Below are 27,892 nucleotides of genomic sequence, written 5' to 3' on the forward strand. Positions count from 1 at the left end.
CATTTAATAAGTGAAAGCAAAAGTAATGGTTAACAAGTCTGTATTTAATTTAAAGTAGGAGATGAAATTGTAAGAGTTTTAAAGAAGTTTACCATTTCATTCCTTACTTTCCCCACAAAACCATTTGCCAAAATCTCATGAAACTAAATGAAAGAATTATGGATTGCATTTAGTGATGCCTCCAAACCCTGTTTCCTTAAGCTCATTTTAATTATAAATGTTTTCATGCTTGATATTGTTAGGATAATACTGAATTTGATTTATTTAATGTATACTTTTTATATTTAGAAGGATTTGAAAACTTTGTAAAAAGATTTAGGCATACTGGGATGTATTGTTCTAAAACATCTGTAATCTATAGCAAAAAATAAATTTAATAAACCATGTTTTTTAGTTTGCTATTGTTGGAACGCAGTCAAAAGGATTAGTAACTGATCACATATGGGTACCATTGTAAACAAATTCACATGATCTCCGTCACTATTGAGATTCTACCATTGTGTTTTGAAAAGGGTTTGCCTCATATTCTTGAAGATTTTAATAGCAAACCATGAACCATTCAGTCATTGAAAAGAATCTGAAGCTTTCATGGTTCACCTACCATATGTGTCTTCATCATTTCTATATAGGTAATACAGACTTTTTTAGCATTAGACGTTTATTCCTCACGTAGTGGCAGAATCAAATGGATATGATTTCTTTCACAAAACATTGTATTTAGAAAAACATTGTATTTTACTCCACTCATATACAATTCTAAACGAAAGGAAAATAATACCTGGGAAAAATTAGGTCAGAAGTGACTTATTGTTTCCTTTGCTTGGTATGAATTGAGATTGGGAGGCCAGGGGTATGCTCCAGAGTAAATGACAACAAAAAGCCATGACTGACCCCCAACCTTATACCCTTGAGAAGCCCGCAGAGGTGAAGTGATAAATCAGGCAGTAAAAACGTTTCCTTTCTTTGCATGTATTGCTTGGCTCACTCAAAATGTAAAAACTGACAAGAGTATCTTCTAGGCAAAGCAGCACAGTGTGGGGTGGAAAGTTATCAAGTGTTGGTTTTTCATTTAGGGATGGTAGAAGGTAGGGTCTGTAGGTGGCAGACTGATAAGTGTGTTGGATTGTCTACTGCTAACATGGTCATGCTGGAAACGACATTTCCCAGATTCTCCAAACTATATGCTTTCTAGTTAAAGATGACAAAAGCCAGTGTTTTGAGTTTTGGGTGATGAAGTAAGAGAGGAAATAGAATGTTCCAGTTTTTCCCACTCTTCGGTTGGCTTGCTCATCAACAGCAATCCTAGGCATGTTCAAGATATTTCACGGAGAGCACACAAGGAGCAGCAGCCATGAAAAGCCAACGACCTTCCAGAGGCTTCTATACCAGGCTCCTAAATGGTCCTCAGAGTTCCCAATTTTAGACTTCTTTGCAAGCTTCCATTGGGTGATTATAATTTCTGAAGTGTCAGCTTTCCTTTCTGGATCTCTATGTTTCCAGTTTCTCCTAGAACTGTGTACATTTAATTCCAATAATAAAATTTTATTCCAAAATTCTCAGAGTGGCTCTGCTTACCTATCTGAACCATGCCTGATCTAGTAAGGGCATATGTCCACCCCAGTGAACAACCTTTAGAAATTGCATTCTGAGAAAGAGGGAAGAGAGACAACTGGTGGGTATGTGTTTGGTTTGATGAAAAGGAGAAAGAGAAGGAGATAAGGATGGGTGGATGAAGTCCCTAGAGGTTTGAAAGTGTGGAATCATCAGGGCACCACAGAAGTAACAGGAGCAACAAGCAGTCAGAGATGACCCTGAGGATTACGTGACTAGGCAAAAAGAGGGACTTGCACCTACCTCAACTGTGCTCAGTCCTGTACCAAGTTCTCAGGGTACAGAGAAAACAAAGACACAGTTCATGTCTGCAAAGCTCACATACTAGGGGAAAGTGGAGGGACAGGGAAGGGGACATTGTGTGAGCACCTCACTGCAATACAGTGGGGGACTTGCTCATGAGTAGGAAGCATGGCATGTGGGGACACCATGCTGAACAGGGAGCCCGACAGGGACAGCAGTGACATCCTCCACCTCTAGTTGTGCTGTCCGACAGGAAACCACATCCTCCTCTATTCACTCCTTCAGCTGCCTTGTTATTTACCAGGTTCTATGTTGACAACTTTGAACACACATCATTTATTTTTATGGTTTTTTATCTTTTTTTTAATAGTTTATTTTTTATTACAACAACCCTACAGATATGGAAGCTGGACAGAGGAGCTTGTGTTCTTTCAGATCTGGCCATAAAACACCAGGAGAAAATTCACCCTGGTGAAAACAGGTTCCTAGGTCCTTCCTTAAGAGAATCTGGATAAGAATCTGAGGGCAGTGACTGGGAATCTGCACTATTAAGGCACTCCCCAAATAATCCTTACCAGATTAAAATTGAGAACCAGGGATTCTCTAAAGAAGAACCTCTGGGAAAGAACATGGGGGAGACTGAATGATCAAGATGTGGCCTCTGAACCACAAGAGAAGTCGGCTACCAGGAATACCGAGGACGGGTCAAATACCGAGGACAAGGACCCGAGGAGGAAGGCACTGCAAAAGAAAAGCAATGAGGTGCAGAGGCAGGAAACTGGGTTGCACACATCCTGAAGGACACGCTGGACAGCAGGAGGGAGCAAATGAACTTTCCTTGAATTTATCAATTTACTAAGCCTCTTTGAAATACTATCACTTAACAGGAACACAATTCCTATTAATGAGTATTGAGAAGTGCCAGGTACTACCCCAGTGTTCGCCTGCCCCACGGCTAATACAGCCCTGCAAAGTAGGTCGCTCTTATCTCCACGTGACAGCCATGGAAGCTGAGGTGAAGAAAGAGGCTGAAGAGGCTTCAGGAGGAGATTCCACAGGAAAAGTTGCTATTCATAGCCTCGGTGACACGGAAGAATCTAGGCCAGTGCTTTGGCTTCCCGCAGCCGAAACCAATGAGAGAAGTTAATGACCTCCACGTAGCATCAAAACCTTGGATAACCTAGACTATGAAGGAGAACTGAAAAAAGGGAGCTGGACAAAATCCTCTGAAGACCATGAAAGTGGAGGTTTAGGAACGAGCAGTCGGCTGGACAAAGAGATGAAGGGAAAGGGGCACCCCAAGCTGCCCAGAACACCAGCATTAAGTAGAAGAGCTGCTCAGCCTCCTCTGATAGCCTTCATCAAAGCCTGGTCATGATTCTCTCTCTCTCTCTCTCTCTCTTTCTCTCTTTTTTTTAAAAAAACAAAACAAAACAAAACAAAACCAGCATTCACTTAGAGGGAACTTTCATCTGAAAGAAAAATCTCGAATCACTGCCTACCGTTCATGAGGGCATAGGTGAGAATCATTACGGAGTTGTTCAGAAAGCTATTTTCTTCATTGATGACACGGAGAGTTGCCTTTTTATCTTCTTCCGAAGAGTCCTTTGATGTAATGCCAGCTGACAGGTAAATGACGACCAAGTCTGTATCTAAACAAAAACATACAAACTGCTGTTATGCTTGGACTCCGGCTGGAGGCAGCTGTGCAGCTGGATGTGTCCACCCCGAGGACCTGCAGGCCCCCAGTTCCCATTCCTCCCTGAATGATGGGTGGCTTTCATCTCCCAATCCCTGCCTCCTTTCCATCCTGTCCTCTCTGGACACTGCAGCCTCATTTAATCCAGCATCCCGTAAAGATGCTCCTGATGCATTTATCAAATAAAAGGAGATGATTTCCTTTACACACCACTGGCTGTGGTAATGTGAGCCAGCCCAGGTGGAGGGGTCTCCAGCTTTCTGAACCAGAGGATTCCAAACATGACTTATTCTTTCCTCAGGGATAAAGGATCATCACCATGAACCACATTTTTTGGGGGACTAGGCTTTAAGATGATGGTTCTTCCAGAGGTTCTTTAGGGATGCAAGGTTATTTGCCCCAGGTAGACTTTTTATTTTGAAAACTCATCAACATCATGCAGTCGAACAGTAAAAACAGGGACGTAGAGCCACGTGCTCAGAATCCAGCTCTGCTACTTATGTGCTGTGTTGGGGTCATTTGACAAGTGTCTGAACCTCTCTACCATACCTTATCTATAAAATGGGGTAATGGCACCATGACTTCAGAGGGTTGCTGTGAGAACTAGTGGGTTAATTCACGTAAAAAGTATAAGCAAAAGGGTAATGGCATAAGAGGGTAAAAGAGAAGAAGAAGAAGAAGCTGAATAACAATAATAACAACAAAAACACACACACACCCCTTCTATTGGTCTAAAGAAGTGCCTGTGATGTGAGATTAAAATTACTCTCTAAATGGACTAATGGACAGAGTGACTGAGAAGTAGTTCTGGCTAAGTGAGAAGTACTTGCATCAACTAGATGGACTTAAAGATGAAGATGATAAGCTTCTTACCACTTCAGATGCACAGGTGGAGGGTGAACAATCACTTTAATAAAAGGAGGGAAGTAAGAACGTGAATTTTATATTTCTTTCTAATCTGAGGTTCTTTGATTCAATTGATATTTTTAGGACATCCTGCATATTATCCTTTTATTGGGAAATAAATATTTGTTATATATTTATTTCTTTGGGATCCTATCATTGTCATTTTTTTTTTGGAATCACTTTGACAACCTCCAAGTTGGTCCATCAATAAGGCCACCTCTGATAATCATGTCCTTGGGAGGATGCCTCCCTGAGTGTAGACTAAATTTAGTAACTTGCTTGTGGTGAGCAGATGCATCAGCAGTGATAAGATGTCAAGATAGGTTAGGTTATAAAAAGACTGTGGCTCCTGCTGTGGGTATTTTCTCACTCTGAGGGAAGCCAGCTGGTGAGTTGGGAATTATCCTATGGAGAGGCAAGCAATGAGGCCCTCAGAACTGAAAGTCCTCCAAGCAACAATGTGACTTTGGAAGTAGATCCTTCTCTAGTTGGACTCGGAGATGACAATAATTGTTTGACGGCAACCTTCTGAGACACCTTGAATCAGAGGCACCCAACTATGCTGTGCCCAGATTCCTGACCCATAGAAACTATGAGCCAATACATATTTATAGTTTTAAGACATTAAGTATTGAGGTAATTCATTATACAACAATAGACGACAAATATAGTTACCCTGAAAATTATCCTAATAGTAAGACATAATGCTAGAATTTCTTTCAGTCTGAAAATTTCCATTTTAGGTTTTGAAGTATTCATTAATATGCAGAATTGAAATGTTAATTTGTTGTATCAATGTTGTAGACAATTAAAGTGACTTTAATAGAATGTGACTCAAAGAAATAAATACAAAGTTTGTTTACATACTACCAACACTTCATATATAAGCAAATCTTAAAGTCAGTTTTGATGACTGAATACTCCTGTAACAAACCTTAAGTACAAATGGAAATTCCATTGTGTGGTCTTCAGAGATTAGAAAAGTGAATACTGATGCAAATGTATGATGCAAATGTGTGTGTGTGTGTGTGTGTGTCCTTAAGTTTTAGGAAAATTCCTATCTTAAACTAGGTGTCAATATTTATTTCAGTGTTGTAAATACATTCCTGTAAATTATTTTATTTTATTAAATTATTTTATTACGATCCTAAAAAAAAGCTCCAGAATAAAAACACAAACAAATGAAAGAATGAAAACCACTCCATTCCTCCTGGGGAAGGGGAAGGTGAGGCTACAGCTGTACCATGGGCTGATATATAGTACGAGACAATTCCTTGTGAGACTTGGACTGACCTAAAAGAAAACACTTTTGGTTTTCTTACTTAGGTTTATGGTTCTGGATATAATTCACTGTCACCAAGACCTGGGTTATATGGCAGGGGTCATGACTGAAAAGCCAGAAGATCTGCACCCTCAGGCTGTTGAGCAGCCAAGCATATTTTCGTTCTATTCCAACAATAAGGCATATATTCTGTAAGTATCTTCACTGGTTCTTTCCAAACCCTGACTCCACTCCTACACTTATTTTTCCATCCTTAGTTATCAGATTTATCAAATCTGATCTGACTTTTTAAAAACTTTTGTTTTAGTTGCAGATGGACACAATACCTTTATTTTATTTGTTTATTTTTATGTGGTGCTGAGGATCGAACCCAGTGCCTCATGCATGCTAGGCAAGCACTCTACCACTGAGCCACAACCCCAGCCCCTGATCTGTCTTTTTGACTCATCAAAATATTTTCCCCCAAACTACTGACTTAAAGAAATTTAAAATTTGCAAATGGTAATGTTAGGGGTGGTTAATTATTGAAACCTGTGGCAGAGAAAAGACACAGTATGGAAATTGAAAAGAATGTAGCAGACTCTTCATTTGAAAACTCTCTAAATCACCATCATGTTTTTTTGGGGTCCATATGAAAGTGGAAAGGCAATTCAAATTTGAGCTCTGCCAATATAATTTGATTCCCATTCCTAATCATCTTACGCCTTCGGCTATAAAATGATTCCCTAATCAATCATTCTCCAAACTTAAAAATCTAAAAGGGTTATTGGTACCACTGATGGATCTACTATGGGACTGAAAAAGAGCCAGCTTTGAATAAAAGTTTTGGATTTGCGGATTAGTACAAAGCAAATTGATGCAAAGCTACAGTGGTTTATGACATGTAGTTTCTGTTTATATGACTACTAACATGGGGCAGATGCTTTGCTTCCATGCATGGGCTAATCCTTACAACAATCATAAAGGATAGGTCTTACTCATTTAAATAACCTTGCCCCATGGCATATGAAGCAGCACCAGATACACAGTGGATGTTAAATAATCATCTGTGGCTTAAAGTAATGATGTCGAGTTACAGCTCCTAGGAGTAGTATCCAGACCCTTCACTTGCTGTTGCCAAGGCTATAGTGGCCCTTGGCCATCTTTGGGCTTGAGGTCAACCTAGGACCTCTGAGGAATCTGCTTTACTTTGGCTGGAGTGAGAAGTCTTGTAGGAAATGGAATATCATAATAACCACAGCTAACATTATTGAATACTTATGATGGGAACCTTGAACTTACTGTCACCTCCAGTTTATGGATGAGGACAGGAGAGGTGAATTAATTTACTCTGGTTTACAAGGATAGAAAAGTTTCAGACTAGAACCCCGGTTGAAATTCAAAACACATACTAAGTCACTAGGCTATACTGCTTGAGAGCACCTTAAAACCTCTCCTAGATGAAGAGGACAATGCAAATCCCCAGAGCATTTCTTTATACAAGCTAATTTGTATTTGTTTCTCTGAACTGCCAGTACATGCTGCCAAATGGAGGATAGTGACCTAAACCTTAAAAATGTCTTGGCCTAAAGGAGGCTTTTCTGAGCATTTTGAAACCCAGGCCACCAAAATTTGTCCAAGTCTTTGATGATCAGTCTTCCTGCCATGGTTCTGTTTGCCAACATTAAGAAAAACAAACACACACACACAAAAAAAATCCCAGAGGAGAAATGCCTCCCATCAAAAAAGGGTTCTGCTAATGTCCAGTGCAGGGAGCCGTATGAGAAGAAGTTTAATGAAGTCTTTATTTGTGGGTTTAAAGCTGAATGAATGTCAACACTTGAAAACTAAGGAATTTCACATTAAAAATCCACATTTCTAGCTTCTCTTGAGTCAGAAGATCTGGCAGCACTGGGCAGGTATTTCTGTATGCCAAAAATAGAGTGGACACAAGAGCACCTGCCCTTCTGGTGGATCACACACTCTCAGGCTTACCATGCTCTCCAACTGATCCTCATTACCATACTCCTGCCTTGCTGGTCCCACATTGGCTGCCTGGTCATGGTGGGCATCTGGGTTTGCAACTGCTAGTCTAATATTTCTCTCCATTATTTGAAAGTGTAACAATCAAAACTGGTCTTAAATTCTAATGATGGCCAGTAACTAAGAATTAGGTGGAAAGAACACTTCTGGGAAAGATCACTGACAGGTTTGTAGCCCTGACCAACTAGCCAATCTGTCTTGTCCAGCAGCTCTACTGAACCATGCTCAATTTAACACTTAGCTATCCTGTGATATGGGCCTGTGGATAGCTGGTATTTGCCAATGCTGGCAGGAAAAAATTCTAAGGTGATCCAAAAAATCCAGAGCAATGTGTCATTCTTTTTTCTTGGCATAAACTATAATTTGCTTCTAACCAACAGAATATGGCGAATGTGATAGGACATCACTCCTGTGGTCATGCTACATATCTGACTGAGATGGATGAATCATGGAGATGTAATTAAGGTCCTTTTGGCAAGACAGTGGATTTGGTCTAATCAGATGAACGCATTAAAAGAGGTCTAAGCCTTCCTTCAAGATAGGAACTTTAAGCAGAAGAGATGTTCTCCCAGTGGCCTTGAAGAACAAAATCAACACGAATTTTATAGTTGCAAGGAAACAAATTCTGCCAACAAATATGCAAGCTCAGAAGAAGGCTCAGAACCTCAAATGAGACAATATCCCTGGCTGACATCTAGTCTTTAGCCTCATGAGGCCCTAAATAGAGGACCCAGCAAAGATGTGCCTGGACTCCTGAACTATAGAAAATATGAGATTATAAATGTATGTTGTTTTAAACTGCTAACTTTTTGGTAATTTTTTTTTTTTTTACAAAGAAAGACAAAGCCATTACTGCACATAGTATCATCATTTGTAACAATTACAGTAGCTTCCTTCTTTCAAGGGCCCATTATGTGCCAGGCACAATGCTTTGTGCTTATCAGTGCAGTCTTCGTTTAAACACATACACATGGAAGAGCTTGAAAATGCATTCCTTAAATTTATCTCAATAGGATATATTAATGTTTTCAAAAAAAGAAAAAAAAGCTCCAAACAGATTTTTGAATATAAAAGGGAAAATGAAACAGATTCCTTCCAGTAGTTTCAAAGCTTGAATTCCATTTCAAATATTCCTTCCTTTATGTTAGCATGCACCCTGATTCCAGATTTTCTTTAGTACATGAAAATTAAATTAGAGTGTCTTTGTACATTTGAAGGGCTGTGCTCATCTAAATGACAGCTGGTTAGAAGAAGGAAGGATCAAGGCAAGAATTCCAGCAGCCCCCTTCAAGTGCACATGCGCACAAGCAGGCATGGACCCCAGGTCCACGGGCAGGCAGAGCTGCCAATTAACACTGAAAAGGATGTGGCTATTCCCTTAGGAAATAAGTGAGGACATGTTCTTAATAAAGACGCAGGAAAAGGAAACCCTGGGAGTCAAGAAATCATGCAAACTGACCACCTCTGGTTGGAAAGGATGAGAAAATCTAGTAAGATCCTCATATTAAATGATCATGAAGACAATAAGTGAAAATTTTATCCCAAAGTGAATAAAAAAAAAAACAACAAGTCTCTAAACACAGTTTTGAACTCAATCGTCCTATTGATTCCTATGTTATGCTTATGAATTCTCAAAAGACACTTACTTGCTTGGAATTTTGTGTTATTGTTTGTGCTTCGAATCAGCTGGAATGCCTTTTGAAACCCTGATGCGTGCTGTGTGGGACTGTCTGAAGCTTTGACGCTGCTGACGAAGGTGGACATTTTCCTTTTCGTCTCACTGGTGGCTGGAGACAGGAAGGTCTTGTAGCACTGATCTAGTGAGCAAGTCCTGACAGTGTCTGCCACAGTTAAGACAGAAATCTGGAGGAAAGGGAGAAAAATAACACAACAAAATTTGTTATCCCACCATTTAAAGAATGTTTTAGAACTTAGAGATGGGGGTGTCTTGCTCTGTTTGCCCAGGCTGGCCCCAAGCTCCCAGGCTCAGGCAATCCTCTTGACCCCACATCTGGGGCTATAGGTGTGTGCCACTGTGCTGGCCAGGATTTTTAAGAATCAGAAAAACCCAATCAGTGAGAAGTATTATAGAACAGCTTATGAATTTAAAAGTAAATGCCTGGAGGCACCAATCTATCAAATTTGAAAAGGATTAGTAAAAGGTGAGGGGCCTGTAGAGTTTGGTTTTGATCTCCAAATGAGGTAGCAGTACAGTATTCACATATAACATTAAAAAACAACAAAAAGCCAAATTCATACAAAGAATAACCTTAACAGGAACTAGCCATCTTATTTTATAAACTGGAGTTAAGGCTGGGGGTAGGGGCATGATGGGTGTACTCTAATCAACTGGGTTCATGAGTAAAACCTTGGAGAGGAAAACGTCAGAATGATGAAGAAGAAAATACCTGAAGGCAATAGATTATCATTAGCTGTACCTATCGCTAAGGTGTGCTCTGAGATTAGTAACCTCTAGTAGTCTTCCTTTTTCCCTCACTTCCCACTAATCTTGAGATAAAGTTCAGCCACCCATTAGCACCCAGATTCCCTTACCCTTCTCCTCCACAGCATAACTTTGTGAAAGTTCTGGCTCATCACAAATATTTACAGGAGCCATCAAGGAAGTGGGACTCTGCTTGATGGTGGTATTAGTTAAAAGGGAGGTTTGTCAGATTGTCAGTAGCTTTCACAAATATTAAAATAAAAATTAAATCACTGTCTGTCCCCACAATCATTTTAAAAAGATGGATTAAAAATGCATAGGCATGTGCTGCTTAATGATGGAGAGGTGTTCTGAGAAATGCATATTTAGGCAATTTTGCTCTTGTGTGAATATCGCACACTCTGTTACACTCTAACTATGTTCTAAGTAAGCAGTGTAATCTACTTACACAAAGCTAGATCTATTACCTATTATAAACTGAGGCTATATTACAATCTCATGGGACCCTTGGTGTATATGTGGTCCATTACTGACTTACAGTGTTGCTATGTGGCATACAACAGTATATTATAAAACAGAAAAATAATTTTAAAAAGACCTTCAAGGAAGACCCCATGCCATAGGGACCAGTAAGACCATGTCACCTTATCATGTTCATCGATGGCGCTGAGGATGACCTGAGCAGCGTCCTTGGCGATCTGAAGCTGGGTGTCTGTGACTGAAGCCCCATGGTCCAGGATCACGACGATGTGCTTGGACTGTGGCCGTACAGTAGAGACGTAGATGGGTCTAGAGGGAGAAGAGGCCCTCTGGAGTCAGTTCTGGTACAGGTGAAAGGCCTCAACCTAACACGACTCTGGACACTACAGATGTGTGGGCAAGGTGATATTTATGTGTTCTTCTGATGCACAAGGAGGGAGAAATCAGCATGGAGGGAGAAACCAAATTGGTGCACTGAAAATACCACCTCAAGACAACATTTTGTGTTGAAACAGGGTCTGGGAATTTATGACTTTAATGATGAGGGGAGTTTTTAGGAAGCAAATCCTCTGGGAAGTTGGCTTTTTTTAGCACACTTAAAAATCACCTTTCATTTCTGCATGGCAATGCCATTCTGCTGCAGGAAATGAACTGGTGGACCCTTGGACTGTAGAAACTAGCCAAGAGGGAGAGAAGGTCTACTGGCCAGTGTTGAATTCTTCACAGACTGACAGAGTGCAAGAAGTGAGCTAGTCCATAACCCGTGGATGTGCTAAGCGGCTTTGAATGGCAGGTTTTGTTTCTCTCTTTGCACATAAACACTCCTGCTAAGAGACCCCTTTTTCCTTTCTGTGCTGAAACTATCCACACAGGTTAGCCTCCCAAAGGTCCCTTATCTGAGCATTTAAGACCATGCCACTAAAATTTGTCCAAGCCTGTGATCCCCACTCTTTCTGCTAGGTTTTTGTTTGCCAACATTAAGAAAAAGAGGGTGGAGTGCAACCACAAAGGAGAAATGCCTTCAACCAGAGCAGCCTTCTGCTAATGTGCGGTGCAGAAGGGTTTGTGAGAAGAGGTTTAATGAGGTCTCCATTCACAGTTTTAAAGCTGGAACAAATTAGGGAGAGTTTAGGAAAGCAAACCAGCCTCAAGAGAATTCTCTCCTTTATTGATACTCCTAAAACACTAAATTTTTCTGTGAAATCTTAGATGCCAGTTGAGTCACAAAAGCCTGGGCACAAATTGAGAAATGTACGCAAAGTAAAAAAACAAAAAACAAACAACAACAACAACAAAAAAAACCCTCAAAAGCTGGCCAAGTTTACACTAATTGTTTTCAAGCCAACAGCCCTGAATTAATACTAAAGTACCATTATTACATTTTCACTGGTCAATACCACTGAGCCAGGAGGGAAATGGGATAAAATGAATCCAGGAGAGGTGACCATAGAAATGGAACAGGAAACAGAAACAAAAAGAGGACATCTGACCATCCCAACAAACAACTAGGTTAAATACTTCATTTTTGAGGTTCTCCAAATGAGGGGAGAGGATTTTCTTTAAAACAAAATACTTCCTTCATCCAACTGAACTCAATGCAAATGAAAAGTGGGATATGCATTAACATTGTCTCATGATGTTGTTAAATCTGCTTCTGTGGGATACATAAATTCAAGGTTAAATGTATAAATGGGAAGGCTGACTCAGCATGACTGGTATCCAGGGTCTCTTTCTCATGTTGCTATGTTTTGAAACACACTCCACTCTTTTGAGGGTTGCAGAGATCTCACAAAGGCATCAGAGGACAGCAGTTGGTACAAGTAGAAATGGGAATAGCAATCTATAAGGCTTAGGCTGGAGACACAGGGAAGCCTCCCAGTTGTGCGGCGTTGGTGAATGCTGACTTGTGAAAGGTCTTGCTCTCCCTTTTGGATTATCCCTCACAGGTGCTTCATTAGAAGCAACACGCCATCTAAGCTGTCTCCTAGAAGCAAATGAGAATCAGATGGTTCACAATAGCCTTTGTTCTCCTGAGACAGCTAACTAGCCAACGACATGACTTCTGGTCCAATCTCCAAGATACCCAAGTCCCCACCAGAGTGGCTAGGGAGGGATGGAAGAGACAATACAAACAATAAAAAGTTTTCTTCCTAGGAAGAATGCAGAAGTATTTTCTGTGGGGAAAAATCCTAGATACAATTTAAAGGCAAGATGAAGGGAAGCTAAAGTCATTGTTTATTTAGATTCCAGAAAATGGCGTGGAACGTGGGCACCTCCTCGCACTAGCTCCAGATGTTCTGTCATCAAACACCTGACACTGCAAATGGGAAACTGTCGGGGCTCAAAGGAAAGCATCTTTGCCTTCAGGGTTCTGCAAATTGATGAGACTTGTCATACAAATTATCTCTCCATTACTCTCCCTCTGGCTATGTGGTACAATCCCAAGTCATTTCCGTGAGAAAAGCAGGATGGTAGTGTGATCTTTAATCCAATGCTTTCTGAATAGCCTTAAAACTTCTAGTAGTTGAAACTGGTATGTAAATTTCAAAGTATAACCAAGTCATTTATCACAAAAAGGAAAGCTGAGAATCATGAACTCTACTGCAATATACTATAGAGTTTTGTTCTAGAATTGTGCTATAGCGATATCATTATTTATATTTCAATAAAGACGCCTGAAGTTCAACACATTCTAAGTACTTCAAACAATTCAATTTCATTAGTATCTATCTGTTCTGTAGTTGGCGCATTAGTTTCTGAAAAGCTCTTAGTTTTATCATCTGCCCTATTCTAGCATTTCCACATCTCCAGTTATCAAAGTGTGAAATAAGTTCAGAACAAGAACCAGCTTCTCAACTTAGAGCTTTCAGGCACAGCTGTGTATGGAAAAGAGAAATCTATATTTCATGTAGATTCCTCTTTTTTCTTTGTTGTTTGTGGCCCTGGGATCAAGCCCAGGGCCTCGCACATGCTAGGCAAGCGCTCTGTGGAACCACAGTTGCAGCCTGCTCAACATAGATCACTATTAAGCAATAATTAAAAACTCATTAAGCAAGTCTACATACCTACTGCGATGTTCGTAGGTGCCCTTACACCGGAACTTGTGTGCTGGGAAAACAGTGAAAATTCCTTCTTCTGAACTGAAATACTGCCACTTAATTCCAGGGTTGGATTTCAGGTTGTCTGCAAGAACTAGAGAAGTAAAGAAAATGAAATATAACCGCCAAATGCACAGGTGTACACAGGCCTGGCTCTGCAGGCATCTGTCTTGCATAAACTGCTTGTAGTATGAAGAAATTCCGCTAGATAAGAGGTTGTAAATTTTCTACAAAACATTTCTTTCTGCTTCTTAAAAAAATATCCTTTGAATAGAAAATGCAATGTTTCAGTTAAGTGAAGCTATGATTCTTAACATTGTAGGGTGACATTTTATGTCCTGGATTATTTTTTCCAGCACAAATGATTGATTTGCATTAATCTCTCTCCTCATGGGGCTGGTCCCTGTGGGCTGGTGTCCATTCTCTTACTATGGAAACAGTGTTGTTAATAGGCCTTGTCTCCAGAAGGACTAGACCTATGGCATTGACCTTGCCTTCACCTGTCTTACTCACAGTAAGGGAGATAGCACACATGGTACCTGAGGGGCTCGAATCATCCTCATTGAGGAGAGCTGTTACATATAGAATGATTCCTATGTGCCAGCTGATGGGAGAGAGGCTTTCCATTATTCATATCATTTCAATCATGAAACAACCCTAGGATATTAGTAATATGCCCACTTTGGAGTCGACTTGAGAAACATGCTTACTGAGTGTAAGCAGTTTGCCAAAGACTTCATCAGTAAATGACCCCAGTTGGAGTCCAAACCAGGTGTTCTGTCTCCTGTGTTCTTTGTGTGAAGTGGTCCTGCCTCCCTGCTGCTGATCTGCATCTGCTGCTATTCCCTCAGCAAGTCTTTTTTACCCCCCTCACAATCAAAATTTCCTTCCTTCCTTAAGCTCTTTTGCACTTTTGTACTGTTCCACACCAACTCAGTCATTCGTGACACACTTACTCTGCGTCAGTCACTTCTTCGTATCCTGCAAGATATTCAGAAATGAGCAAGAACCCAACTCTGTGGTCACAACTGGCACACCAGCAGAATTACAGGGATGGAAATGGAGCAGAAAGCAATTCAAAGGAAGAAGGAGCCTGAGGAAAGGCCAAAAGGAAGAGAGGAATGGGCTGTGTTTGACCAAAATTACACAGAGCTCTAAATGCCTGGGTGACAAATTAAAGATCTGTTTCTATGGCTTGAAGGTCTGAGATGTGACTTTAACAATGATGATGGACCTTGACTTCCTCAGTAGACAGAGTTTTCATACAGGCTATTTAATTCCATTGAATTTTTACAAATATCAAATGCAACATGTGGTCTCATTTCCATGTTACAAATGAAGAAACTGGTGCTCAAAGATGCGAGGTGGCACTTTATAACATCACCCCAATTTATTTTCTTCACTGCACACTTGCCAACATCTGAAATTGTCTTATTCGTTTAATATCAGCTCACCCTTCTCTCTTTCCTCATCCCCAGCTACATCTTGAGGTCTGTGCAAGCAGTAACTACAACGCCTGCCCGATCAGTGTGCAGATTCCACAGCTGGTAGGTGGTAAGGTCACATCTCAAACACAGCTCTTGTGACTCTAATGCATACTGTCAGCAAATCCTTCTGCCCTGAATACAAAAGGGTGAACTAATAATAATATTATGTTTTTTATGCCATACTTCATACAAGAGATTAGAATTCTGAAATGGGAGAGACAAAGATTGGCAGGATATAGTGGGATCAGTGGTACTCTTGGTGATCTAATGGTGTGGGCGATAACCATATGCTTGCCTTTCTTCCTCCATAGCATCACAAACTTCAAGAAGGCAATATGCTAGTCTGCTCCTTAGAATTCTGTACATCTGCTGGCCTGCCATGGTGGCTCACTCTATAGGCTGGATTGAATTCCCATTTGGCATGGGAAGCCCTTGCTTCAGGTCCCAAGTCCTGCTGCCTCTCACTCGCTGTATTTGCATCTATCGTCCTGATGCCCATTTAGCTTTTGATCAACTCTTCATCACTCATTCCTGGCAACAATGGGCAGGAACTGCTTGGTGGGATGAGAACAAGGCATTCCAAAAGATCAAATTTATACCTACAAAAGATACAGACTAGCAAGGGAGACCAAAAATAGACATTAAGCCTTTTATTAATTATCATTCTATCTGATTAAAAGCTTAGATAGATACATAGGAGAGCTATCCAAAAGTGGGGAACATCTACTTGTGGCTGTTAGAAGGTGTTAGGGACAAGTGACAGCATCCCACCTACCAGGTTTTATGCTAGGCGTCCTGCACACACTACAGTGGAGTTTTGGGTCACTTGGGAATGTAGTGTGAATACATAACTGCTTCTTGCGAGGTAACCAATATGCAGGGGTGAGGACATTACAGTAGGGTCACTATGGGAAAGGCTGACTTAGCAAGAAAGGAGGCTAGCCAGAGGCCAAGAACTCTCCAACTTGTCAAAAGACAGTGCACAGAGGTGCATGTCATCTGCAGTTGCCCTGTATGAAGTGGAACACAGAGTGACAGTCTGTTTGGCTCCTGTTCCTTTCTCCATCAGAACGAGATTCATTATGCTTAAAGTTTTATTGACTTAGCAGACGTCTTCCAGCCATCAGCAATATGTTTTCTGAAGGCTATCTTTGTGAGCCATGGCAAATATTTTGATTGCTTTCCAAAAATTAACAAACGTGACAGCAATTAAAATATCTGACTGATGTTAAAATGCCAGCTTCGTCTTTCCTCCTGGCAGGTACAGATGTAGGTCTGCTATTAGAGCCAGCTCCACCTGTCACTGGAACCATTCCAAAGATGGAGCAAACATAAAGATGTTGGTCAATAAACCTCTTTTTTATGTTGATCATTAACTCTAACTTTTGAAGAAGAAAATGATGAGACAACATGAGACTGTGCCACTGAACTGCCACATAGTTGCCGCCTCTGTCAACCTGCTTACTTCCAGGAACATATGCCTGGGGCTACCCAGGGTTAAGCCTAGGTAGGGTCCCATGAAACAAAATCAAGAATCTATCCTAACAAACGCCTACCAGGCACTGTATGTGACAAACTTTGTGCTAACAGGAATTTTGTAATAATGGCCTCCCATAAGGCCATTAAATTCTCACCTCAACAAATGAAACTTTAATACACACTAAAGTTTCCGGTGTTTAAATTAAATCAAAATAAGGTGAACCCCACAGATGAGCAGGAACACTTCAGACTTCCCACCCATCCCCTACCCGTTGATGATTTAAATGACCAGTTCTCAGCATAGAAACATTGATTCAGTCTGGTTCAGTGCTCGCAAACTTCAGTAAAGGGCCAAATAGTGGTCACTGCGTCTTTGTAGATGACACCGACCCTCTTCAAGGCTTCTGAATTATGCCACTGTAGTGATAAGGCAGTCCCAGACATGTATTAATGAATGAACGTGGCTGCATGCCAATAAAAGTATATTTACAAAAACCAGTGACAGGCCAATAAAGTTGTGCAAAATATGCTGCATATAGGACTTAAGGTATTTCCAAAACCTATACTTTTAGCAATTGCTATCCTTACATTTCTGTACCTCCTCAACATATATACCAAAGAATGCTAGCACATCTGAGCTTCACAAAATTCCTAATGGTATAAATATTATCATCTCCAAAGGGTTTTTGACAAATCTGAGGTTTAACTTAGGACGAGATGGGGACCTGAGAGTCCAGCTGGCCTTTAACCATGATGTTTAGCTCCCCGCCTCTGTGAGGAATGTGCCCTTGTCAAGGTCGTCTCCTGGACCAGCAGCCACACTCTTTCACGAGGCATCTGCTGATGTGAGCATGTGCAAACATGGATGAGGATGCTTCTGCTTGTCTCCTGGGGTCTGAAGCCTTAACCTTGATCTCATATTCACACCATTCCCCAGGCAGCTCTGCCTACCCCACAACAAAAAGGTAAACACTGCTTTTGGATGTAAAGAAAAGCTCAATGACCTCTTTTAAAAGTAACATCTGTAACAATAAATAGACTCCAGTGAAACTATTAAAAGGAGCCAATGAGACCAAGAGTGTTTTTAAAATAAATCAGAATTCATACAGTGCATGACTCATTTAGTCTGACCACAAAAGATCACTCTGGGTCCTTATCATCATTCCACATTATAGCACAGTATCAGGCAAAGTTGTTCAAATCCTGCTGAGGATTCCTTTGGCATCTGATTAAACTTAATCCACCATTTGATACTAGCAGAAGATGATGGATATGATGATAATGAGGCCCCCAGAATCCAGTGGTGATCTATCACTGTGATGTGCAATCCACATAGGCCCTTCTCTGACCTGGATGTAGTGGTGAACAAGAGCAGCCACGTTGTCTGTCTATACAGCAGGCCAGAGGGGATCCCCCTTTCATATGAGCCAGTTACATGTTCTAGCCACTCGGGCTGGTGTCCAAACACAGGGTCCTATACACTCATTTCTCACACATGCTGGAAGTTATCCAGAAAAATATCTGGGCAGATGCCCAACCCATGGGCCCATGATACACAGCATCAAGCTTTAAGCTATTAATGGGCAGGGCCTGTATCTGTATCCCTGAAGCAGGGGTCCCCAGTTCTTTTCACATCCAGGCACAAGTTCTCTGAGAGCTGTGCAGCTAGTGTCTGCCGCACACAGGCTGAGACAACTTGTGCTTGTGTCCATAAGTTCAAAAAATCTTACTTTCCTCTAATACCAAACCTAATTAAAATAAATATTTTAATTACAATAAATATTTTAATTACATCAATATCAAAGCAATGACAATTTAAAGTGTTTTACCATGCTAACCACTCCCTTCTCCAAATACCACTGACTTGTTGAGAATGTTTGCCTGTATGACTAACACAGAAATTGACAGGCAAATGGAGAGATAGAAAGCCTGCTCATGGGATGATTTCATGGGTCTATACATGCCAAAATGTAGTAACTGTACATGTTAAAATGTAAAATTTATTGGATATCAATAAATTGGAGATCAATATTCCTCCATAAAGCTGTTTTGCTAATAAAACTCACAATTTTATTGAGCATCAATCTATATATATGGCATGCCACTTTTCATAATCGCACCTTGTTATGGTTTGTATCTGAAATATCTCCCAAAGGCCATGTGCTACAGATTTGTTGCCTGCCTGTGGCACTACTAGGTAGTGGTGCAAACTTTTTGGGAGGTAGGACCTATTTGGACGAGGCAGGTCACTGGGGATATGCCTTCAAAGGTTATATTTTGTCCCTGGTCTTCTCTTTTCTCTGTTTCCTTGATTCCATGAGCTGACCAGATTTTCTCCACCATACCCTTTCACCATGATGCTCTGCCTCTGCTTCATCTCAGATCTAGACACAGTGGAGTCATGTAATCATGGACGGAAACCTCTCAAACTGAGCCAAAATAAATCTTCCCTTCTTTAACTTCATTTTTTCCTCTGGTATTTTGTCACCATGATGGAAAGCGGGCAAATACACCCCATGAGTTTTTTTTTTTATTCTCACTTCATAGATGCAGAACTTATTCAAGGCCAGAAAGGCATGACTTGATCTGGGGGTGTCTGGCTCTACAGCCCTTACTCTTTCTAGAACACTTTTATACTTCTGGCGTCTGAAATACATTCTGAATCAGTTAGCAATCAACAGGCAAACCTAAGTCTTTCTTGAGAAGCAGAATAAATATATGAATGAATATACAGGTCCTTGTCAATCAAAATAATAACTTGCATTTGTTTGTAAATATACAAGGTAAATAGGTACAACTAAAGAGATACTTAACAAAGAGAAATAACTTTATAATTGAAATAAGAATTAATTATGGGAGAAAAAACACACTGTTGAACTGCCAGAACTAGCACAATAAGCTGGGAAGGCCAGCGCCCAAGGGTTTGCCACTACCCACCAGCTTTAGCTGAGGATGGCACAGACATCTGTTGTATCACAGCGAGCATGACTCTGAGCAACACTGAACAACAAATAGCATATTTTAGACAAGAGAGGGAGCTTGTATTTATTTATTTATTTATTTATTTTGGGGGGTATCAGGAATTGAACACTCAACCACTGAATCACATTCCCAGCCCTATTTTGTATTTACTTAGAGACAGGGTCTCGCTGAGTTGCTTAGTGCCTAGCTTTGAACTCTCAATTCTCCTGTCTCAGCCTCCCGAGCCACTGGTATTAAAGACATGCACCACAGTGCCCGGCGAGAGAGGAGGCTTTAATGTGACCGAGAAACTCTATAGCTGAGACATTTTTCTTGCGTTTTGTCAACTTGAGCAAAACTGAGAAGGCCATTTGGGCCAAGTACTACTGTGCACTTTCTATTTACCTAATGCTGGCACTTATGTACTAGAAGGAAGACTGTGACAGGTCAGAATGGACCAGGAATGAGCAGCCATGGTTCAAGTCCCATCTTGAGCCTGGCAAGACATCTTAAAGTTACTCTCCACAGAGCACCAGAGGCATCTTCCAAAAATGTAAAACAGATCCCACTGTTGCTTTACTGAAAACCTTTCAAAGGTTTCCCATGGTACTGTATCTACCATTTAATCCAAATTCTACAAACCCTGTACAATCTGGTTCCTCTGAATGCTCCAATTTCACTTTCTTCCTCGTTAGCTCACTACATTGAGCATCAACAGTTAATTCTTTCAGTTCCACAAATGTGCCAGGCCCTTTGTACAAGGCAAGCCTTAGGGGTGAGATAACTCTTTTCTCCCACTTTTCACCCACTTAGCTTTATTTGTATCCTTCAAGTTTTGTCTTAAATCTCACCTTCACAGAGGTCCTTTCCTGACCACCCTCAGTTTTCACCCTCTTGTATAATACCCAATAAATTCTTTCACAGTAAAACTTGGTAGTGCTCTGTGTATTTATTTATAAGGATATTTGATTAACACCTCACATGCAGAGGCACAGTAAGCTATGTGAAGGCGGGAACCAATCAGCTCTGTCCATCAAACTCAAAGGGCCTCCCACAGGCCCGGATGTTAGCAAGCACTGCCAGTGTTTGCTGAGTGAACCAAGATCTTGGCTAAGTCTCTTCACTTCTGTCCCCTATGAAATTTAATTATTTCAATTATTCCTCATGTGCAAAGCAATGGATTGGACAAGGAGTTCCTAAAAACCCTCTAGAATTCAAAAGAAAAGAGTGGTAAAAAGGTAAAGAATGAATGTCAACAGGAAGTATGGATGATGCTCCTTGGCTTACAACCAGGTGACATCTGATAAACCCTGCATTGCTGAAAATATAAAATAAAAATGATTAAGACATCTCACCTACTGAGTGAGTATCATAGCTTAGCCTCGCCTACCTCAAACACATGCATAGCATTGCGCTAGTCTACAGCTGGGCATTGAACACAAATATTTTATAGTAAAGTGTTGACTATCTCTTGCACACACCTGGATGGACATTTTGTAGATGTAAGATGGAACACCCTGAACAGAATATCCAAAAGGCACTAGAAACAGAGTACACTGTAGAGTACAGGATACTTGCATGGGATCATATGACTAACTGGTAGCCAGTCAGGCCACTGCCCAGCATCAGGAGAGAATATCATCCCATATGTCACAAGTCCAGAAAAAGGCTCAAATGTAAAGGATGAGTTCTGCTGCATGTGTATCAGTTTTGCGACATTGTAAAGCTGAAAAAATAATAAGTTGCACCACTATAAGTCAGAGACCATGGATTTATAACTAGAGAGGAAGAATAAAGTTCCAATTGGCTTTCAGAAAGTTTGTAGAAAAAAAGAAAGAAAGAAAGAGAGAGAGAAAGAAGAAAGAAGGTAAAAAAGGGAAAGAGGGAGCAATCTTACTTATTAAATCTTATTGATTTAAAAGCTATGTCAGCACTATGTACAAAATGTGCAAACATATCAGGAAATGTTATTTAGATGAGCATGATGGAGAAAACTTAATGCCGGCCTTTAAAAAATGAGGAGCCATCACAAGCTGTGATCTCTGATGAGTAAGAGCAACGAGAGGAAGTGTTTTCCCATCTCAAGTAATAAGTTAATTATAGAAGCATTTATAGAATCTCTTTTACTGTAAGCCCTTAAAAGCCAGAATGAAGCTTAATAGCTTAAAAGTATTTGGATAAAGCCCAGCAGACCATCAGGAGGCCAGTAGAAATTGTGTTTAGTCCTAAAAATTTTGTTTTTGGATTTTGCTTACGATTGTGTAATGGAAACCTTTGGATCTGGTCACAAGTTCAGGACAATCCTCCTCCAACAAACTCTAAGTCAGAGGACATTAACATCTCCATTACAGTGAAACAGTTTTCAGAAATATTAAAAATTCAGGTTTATAGCATTATATGCACTTCCTTCTTAATGCATCAAGAAAGATTTAATGGTAGGCCCATGCTAATCTTTGGAAATGGTTTGAGTGTGTCCCTCAAGGGTTCATGTGTTGAAGTTTAATCCCTATTGTGAGATATTAAGGCAGAAACTTAAATCTGACTATGGTGTTTAGAAGCGGGACCTTTGGGAAGTAATTAGGATTAGATAAGGTCCTTAAGGTAGTGCCCCCATGACTGGTGGCTGAGTAAGGAGACAGACTGACTAGTGAATACAGACACACATGTGCACTCTCTGCCATTGCCATAAAATACCCCGTGCTCCCTCAGTGCTCTGCCAGAAGAAAGGCCATCCCTATATACAGTCTCCGGCCAAAATAAAATCTCTTTTCGGTATAAATTAGCCTGCCTCATGTATTTTGCTGTGGTAAAACAATGGAATAATACAATCTATTAGTCCATTATCTTCCATAATTGGGAAATCAAGATGAGCATATGATGGTACTACAAGACATCTTTAGCACCCATTCTCTCAGAAAAAAACAGTCATGATTTCTTTAATGGCAGCCACTAGTATGGCAAGTCACTGTGGAGTGTTGCCTCAATCTAATCAGTGAATTAGAGGGTAGTGAAAATAAGGACCTAATTTATTTAACATCCAAATTAATCCATGAATACCTTTAATTCTGTTCAGGAATCCTTTGGGAGGGGATAGGGTTTGTGATCACTAGACTAAAAAGACCTTATTCTAAGAGACTCTTGCTGCTTTTTATATTCGTATGGATTAGAAATCAACTTATTGAGAAGGTTTCACTGTGAGGACCACTATTATGAAGATGCACTTTCGAAACAGCTACATGTAGATATCAAGGTACTCAGTGTTGACCCTATTTTATATCAATAGGAGTAAGTTTACAGCAGCTCAGGAAAAAACAAAATACTTCTAAAAACAAAAACATCAAAGGCCTATAATAAGAAACTGGCAGGTTATGGTGATGCCAACCCTGAACTTTCTCTACCAACTGAAAATGCCCAGGGTGCTAAGCAGATGGCAATCAGCAGTTGGAGATGGGATTTAGATAAAAATCATAATGATGGGTCAGACATTTTACTTATTTTTTTATGAAATGTTATAAATATATTTTATAAATTTAACATAATTACTGATTTTTTTTTTTTTTTTTTTTTGAGGAGAAAACTGAAGCCGAGACAGGGGAGGTGACTTAACCATGACCATAAAGTTGTTAAAAATGGTAGGAGGAAAGTCCAATCAATGGATTTAGTAAACTCACTTTCTTCCCACCTTCCTGCCTTCCAAATATTTATTGAGTCTCGATTCTGTGTGAAGCATGATGCAGGGGTCATACCTTTTGCCTTTCAGTCCAGAACACTTTCTACTAAACCAATGGAAGGTTCCCTGCTTGCTGCAGTGAGAGCACAGGAGAGAGGCCTCAGTGGAGAGGTGCTTACCACCATTCTTTGGGTGCTGCATGTTCTTGCCCAGAGCACCTCCATAGGTAAATCTCTTGAGTATAGGAGCTCTTTTACTTCTGCACCATCAAATGCTGATGAAAGACTATTTCAAAATGGAAACAGGTTTTCCAGCAAGCTCTATGCTCTCCAGGTAAGGACTTAGACAAGCTGACTATTTTTCTTATAGTTCCCATGCTAATTCTAAACAAAGACCAACAATTTCATAATAGCCACTGCAAACTGTTATGAGATAAGCAGCTGAAAAAATAGGCCTTTCCCCTTTTCAGATGCTCTTTATTTCTCATTTATAGAGTCTCAAGATTCACCAGCATATAGTGTAATAAATTTTCTGTGAATCATGTGAATATATGGGCACCAGATTCTCTGGCCCCCAAATATTTTCCTTCTAATTTTACCATCCACGTTGTCTAACTGGTTCTTTTGTCATGGCCTCCCCAGTCAAAACAAAACCTAGCCATGTCCCAAAAATTCCTGGCCTGCCTTTTTGAATCCTTAAACCACCCCATCTATGGGAAACCAATTATAATTGGGTGGAGACTTTTGTTTTTCTCAATATTATTCACCAGAAGTAGGGACAAAAAGAAAACAGTTGTAGTGGAAAGTTTGTGCCACCTCAAGAACTCTAGGCTTTCTCATGCCCAGCCCGACAGCACTCAGCCAAGCACACCAAGCAGCGCACCTCCCACAGCCTGATGAACAGAACATACAAGAGCTATCCTAACAGACACACAAACACACACATCCTCAACAGACCAGAATTTACATAGCGCCTCTTAGGAACAGTCTGTGAAATAGCAAACATTTTGGAGAAGTAAATCAATACTCTGAGGACCCTCAATAAAATTCCTGGCATCATAACCTATTCTACCTTTCAAATTCCCACTCCTCACTTCCACCTTGAGTAGTGCTACCATGTAATCTGGAGAGGCCATATTTCAGAGACTCCTGGGTCCTTTGTATGATGCTCCAGGAGTGGCAAGCATATTAAGTACTTAACCACCTACCAGATATTTTATTAATTCTTTTAAATACAGTATCTCAGTTCTTTCTTACAACAACCCTATGAGGTAGATTTTATTTATCATTCAGAAAACCAAGGCATAGAGAGTTAAATTTCCAGTACACACTAGCCAGCAAGAGTCAGAATGTGGAGGTTGACCAAGAGGTAGCATTATTCCCATTTGATGGCTAAGGACATTCTGTTTCAAAAAGGGAAGAGTCCTGAATGGGACCCAGAGACTTCATTACCACATGCCCACCGTCAAGTTAAATTAGGGACAGTTGACCAAATTTGCTCCCCGCAACAACTCAGTGATCCTTTCCTACTTCCTTGTATTTATTTTAGACTAATACTTAGGAAAGGACATCCTTAAATCTCAGATTCTGTTCCAAGTTCAGGGCTCTTCATACCCATTTGAGGTTAAGTATATTACACAAAATTAACCAGTCCATTTGGTCCTTGATTCATTTGAGACAGCCTGCTTAAGGGCTCAGAAAACCTAGGATAAACTTCTGGATCATTCATAATCAGGAAGGATCTACTGTTCTACCTTCTTCCTGTCCTAGGACACACTTACAAGAAGCCCAAAGGGTGAGGAGATCTCCAAATTCACTCATGAAAGGAATAACAGAAATTTCACAAAAAAAATTTCATTCCCAAGCCTGTCTGAAACCTATGGATTTCCAGTCTCTACCAAGTCAAACTTTGGATCCATTGGGTCTGGGTTGGCAGCCAAAGAATAGTTTTTGTTTGTTTTAAACAAAGCAGCCAAGATGACTCAGATAAATCATCAGCTAGGTTAGGGGCCACTAACCCAAGATGTTAAATGGCTTCCCAGACTATTTTTGTGTCTTTAGCATAAAATATTTTCAAATATATCTAACTTTTAAAAAGTATATTAATGGCAGCAAAAACAATAAAGACCTTCCTATATTCCAAGTTACCATGGATTTCTCTACTTTTCTTGAACAACTTCAAAGAGTGATCTACACCGACTCTACCCTTTACCCCACCCCATTCAACCCTCATCCAGCCATCCTGCATATGCCTTGGTCCCTCTCCACTACCCACTCTTGGATGAATAGAACAGTCTACGCCCATTTCCCCTCCTTGCCAGACTAACTACACTTCTTGCCATCCTCAAATCCCTCCAGTGGCCCCTCAGCTGGTTGCCTTCAGAGTAAAAACATAAACAAATCAAACAAAAACAAACCAAACCCAAACTGACATACATGATCCATTCATATATGGCTTAGTGCTGCTCTATTTTCTGATGCTCATTCCCTCTGAAACAAAGATCCATTCTGGCAACTCATTTTACAGATTTCAAAATATGTACTTGCTACAAATGTCTCATCTGGAAATTTCCATTCACGTTGTAAGACTCAGATCAGAGCACAAGGCCTGAGTCACGTGCCCCAGTTTACTTTTATCATTTTTTAACTTAGCACCCTACTGTCTGTTTTGACTTTTCTCCCCCACTCCCCTCCCACCAATGTACACATACACACGACTAGGTTTTAAACTCTCTATAGGCAAAAACTTTATCTTCATTATTTTGGTGTCTGGTACAGGAACTACATGCAATTGCCAGCCGAGAGAAGCTTTTTATAAAGGAGAGTGGGGAAGGAGTCAGGGTTGTTTCTGGGTCTCAAGCTTAGGCAAGCAGCAAAGCAAAACTGCTCATAACTGATATATGAAGCACAGGCCAAAAGGAGGTCTGGGTGAGTGCAGAGATTCTAGGTTTGGTTTAGATGTTAAGATTTTCAAGTGTCAGCAGGCAAAACATAGCAATAGAGAAACATGTCTTTAGTGATCTATTATAGGGAGGCCTTTAGACTTGGAGTCAGGACCCATAATATTTAGCCATGTCAATTACAAGAATTTGGTATTTCACTGTAGGTGATCAGTTGACTTCTCTGGCCTGTTTCTCATCTATAAAATGATGCTGACACTTGTCTTTGGTTTCTATGGCAAGAATAACATGAATGTATAAAATCAATTATGACACATAAAGAGGCACTAGACTGGTTACCTTGTATACATAGTGTGTTTGGACTCCTCACAGGGAGTTTCCTATGAATGTTGAAGACTATGACTCATCTGTAGAGCCTGTGTCACTCTATATACTGGGACCTTTATGTGTGCAGATTTGCTGTTAAGCTAAGAAAATCAGGAGCTACTTTATAATAAATCAAAATCACAGTCCCCCCCCCACCCACACTGAGATCCTTCAGAAGTCTTGATTGCTCCACCATAAAAATGGAGAAACAAAAGCATAAAGAAAATTCTAGCTCCTTTCATTCTAACATTCCATAAGGACCTACTGTGTACCTGCTATGGGCAAAAACCTGGATCAGGCCCCTGGCATACAAAGGAGCAAACAGAAAGGAGCATAAAGTCTAGCAGATGTCCAACATGAAAAAAAATCAACATGCTATAATAAGAATATGTCATGGAGCAAAGTCACACAAAGGAATGGCAGCTGAGCCAACACAACTCTGAAGGGTAGAAAAGGGGAGGAAAGATTCACAGTGTAACCAGGATGCAGGTGCCAGTGACCAGGACTGGGGACCCAGATTGGGGAGTTCAGAGGCAAGTTTGGTTTTTGTTTGATTTTTGAGGTCACAATAAGATAATCATAGAGAGAAAAACTGAAGGTGGTTATTTAGTAAATAAATTCAGCATTGGGCCAGGGCTGTAGCTAGAGATTTGGAATTTAGCAGCACGTGCAGAAACTGGGGTGTGGGTTAACCTGACTGAGAACTTTCAGGGGGGTGACAATTAGTGAGGGTGTGTGGGAGCATCTACGCTGAGAAAGAGACAGAGGAAAGAGACAGAGGAAAAGAAGCCCTGGAAGAAAGACAAAAAGGTCTGAGAAGAGGCTGAATAACAGAAAATAATTTTATAGAGACCAAAGGATGACAGTTACAAAAATGAGGTTTATATGTCAATGGCTACAAAGAAGTCAAGTGCAATTGTAGAGGAGTCACTTGAAATTCTACCCAGGATTTTTTTTTTTTTTTTTGTAGTACCATGGAGCTACATCCCCAGCCTTCTTTATTCTGTATTTTGAGACAAGGTCTGACTAAGTTGCTAAGGCTGACTTTGAACGTGCCATCTTCCTGCCTTAACTTCTTGAGTTGCTAGGATCATAGGTGTGTGCCACTGTGCCTGAAAGCTGGGAAAATCTAAGTGTTAAACTGAATTGGACTGGTAATTCAACGATATTATACAATCATCACCAAATGATATAAGAAAATGTAAAAATGTATATATGAGTATGTGTGCGCATACATACATTTTTA

At 40.4% G+C, this 27,892-nt stretch overlaps 1 protein-coding gene and 1 long non-coding RNA gene across 2 annotated transcripts in view; both read right to left on the reverse strand.

The window, feature by feature from the left end:
• The window catches only part of Cachd1 (cache domain containing 1), a 127,542-nt gene that overhangs the window by 43,632 nt on the left and 56,018 nt on the right, over positions 1-27,892 (reverse strand). The window contains exons 4-7 of the mRNA XM_015484907.2: positions 13,752-13,878; positions 10,851-10,995; positions 9,410-9,626; positions 3,357-3,506 (exon numbers count right to left, since the gene is read on the reverse strand). Of these exons, the coding sequence (XP_015340393.1) occupies positions 3,357-3,506; positions 9,410-9,626; positions 10,851-10,995; positions 13,752-13,878 (639 nt within the window). The remainder of the gene's footprint in view (positions 1-3,356; positions 3,507-9,409; positions 9,627-10,850; positions 10,996-13,751; positions 13,879-27,892) is intronic.
• On the reverse strand, positions 1,075-3,337 carry LOC125620359. Its single transcript, XR_007351963.1, has 2 exons — positions 2,646-3,337; positions 1,075-2,173 (listed from the first exon to the last, which is right to left on the reverse strand). It is a non-coding gene; the product is annotated as an uncharacterized LOC125620359 (long non-coding RNA).

Source organism: Marmota marmota, unplaced genomic scaffold, assembly GCF_001458135.2.
Source record: "Marmota marmota marmota unplaced genomic scaffold, marMar, whole genome shotgun sequence".
Lineage (NCBI taxonomy): Eukaryota > Metazoa > Chordata > Mammalia > Rodentia > Sciuridae > Marmota > Marmota marmota.